General features: G+C 45.4%; 1 protein-coding gene across 1 annotated transcript in view; it reads right to left on the reverse strand.

The window, feature by feature from the left end:
• The window catches only part of clmna (calmin a), a 47,312-nt gene extending 46,387 nt beyond the window's left edge, over positions 1–925 (reverse strand). Inside the window, exon 1 of the mRNA XM_042228944.1 lies at positions 529–925. Within this exon, the coding sequence (XP_042084878.1) occupies positions 529–613 (85 nt within the window). The 5' untranslated portion in view covers positions 614–925. The remainder of the gene's footprint in view (positions 1–528) is intronic.
• Between the last annotated feature and the right edge of the window lie 942 nt (positions 926–1,867).

The following is a 1,867-nucleotide window of genomic DNA, read 5'->3' on the forward strand; positions in this document are numbered from 1 at the left end:
AGAGAGAGAGAGAGAGAGAGAGAGAGAGAGAGAGAGAGAGGTTACTGTGTGACCACTTCAGTGATTCTATGTTGGATTCAAATAATAGACAAATAATTCAAATAAGTAGGCCAACAATAAAATAACTAATTACTGCAGCTCTATGATCATTCCCTTTTAAAATAATCTTTAGTGTACTAGTCTTGAAAAGAGTATACCTATCAGGGACGGCATACGTCGAGTACACTGAAAGTGCACTTCAGTAAATAAAAGCCTCCACACAGCAGATCACCGGGTCACTGAGTCTGTGAGGCTCCTGGGCGCACAGTGTGGAACAAAGCGTTTGTGAGCTCCGTTTGGAAAGTTTGGAACCTTCGTGCTGCAAGTGAAAGCAGCCAAATACAACAAAAGAAAAGTTCCCCACATCAGAATAAAACGATCTTCTACGCAACTGAGTTCCTGGGCACTGTGCACTGTGCTGGTGCATGCGTGGCCAGGCCATCCGCACTGTTCTGTGGACTCAAACTACAGTAGCGGAGATGTTCCTACCTTGCAGGTTCTGCACTCGGATATCGCTGATTTGTCCGATAAATTCTTCCCTCTCGAACCAGTCTTCCCAGCCGTGTCCGGCCATCTGGAGCCGCGGTGAGTTCAGAATTCCCGGACAGGAATGCTGGAAAAGCTCCCCGGCTAAGAACGAGAAGCTGCTGCTGCACCGGGCTGCCTATTGTCCGTCCGTCCGAGCGGAATCCACCACGGCGGTGTGTCAATCAGTGGAAGCACATAGCAGCTGCTCACTGCCGCAGGCTTCCGTCAAAGCAGCGTTGAAGCGACTCACGTCCACAAGCATGTGGGAGGCCAGCGGGCAGCAGAGGAGGAAGAAGCTGCAGCACCTGGTTGGTATTTTCGAGGTGGGATGGAGCTGCGCCAGAGCCCGCCCACCCGCTCTCGCTCGCTCTCCCTCTCTCGCTTTGTACACACACACAGGTTCCTCCAAGTGGTGGAAAATAACTGATGGCACAACCTGATTTCCTTTTTTCCCTCTTTTTCCTTTTTTCCCTTTACCCCTTCTTTTCCCGGGGGGGTACAAATATACAAACAATGGTCATGACTTTTACAGCTCACTGCTACACAGGAGTTTATCTTTGCATAATTTCATTTTAAATTGGGAAAACATTAAAATGAAGTCTTTTACTCAGTAAAAAGTTATACAGTAACCCTGCTTAAATAGCTTAATAATGCATAAGCTGTACTGAGTAAGTACACATGCACATTATGCAGAATGCTACTGTTCAGCATCACAAACATTATTTGATCATTGCAGGTGCTGATGAATGAATTACTTATAAATTACTGACTAGCTTGTGTGACACTGTGAGGTCTCTCGGTGCTTCCTCATTTGGGGAGCCTGGAGAGAGTCAGACACTACATACACTACTGAATTCATCGATCTTTATGGTTATTTTAGTTTTACTATTTTTAACTTTTGAAAAAAATATATATCATGTGTGGCCTCCTGATCTGTCCTTCCACTGAGCCAGGCTGTGACACTTGATCTACAGGGTGGGCCATTTATATGGATACACACACAGGACAAGACTCCGCACGCACACACACATTAAAAAAAAATAATAATAATTTTTTTTTTTAAAAAGTTGCCTCAACAAAAGGGCACCTTGGGCACCCATCAGGAAAGGGGCGGGTGCTCAAGCCCCTCTAGTCCCCCCCCTCTGCACGTGCCTGTTTACAATACGCCTTGATGCAACTGTTGTTGTGATTTGGCGCTGTATAAATTAAACCCCATCTAATTATCCAATCCTCTTATGTTCACGTCAGTGGAAAAATACAGGCACTTTGTTGGTAGCATTAATCAAATATTCAACCCAAT

This window comes from Haplochromis burtoni, unplaced genomic scaffold (genome assembly GCF_018398535.1).
Source record: "Haplochromis burtoni strain Fernald_Lab_line unplaced genomic scaffold, NCSU_Asbu1 Contig_369, whole genome shotgun sequence".
Classification (NCBI taxonomy): domain Eukaryota; kingdom Metazoa; phylum Chordata; class Actinopteri; order Cichliformes; family Cichlidae; genus Haplochromis; species Haplochromis burtoni.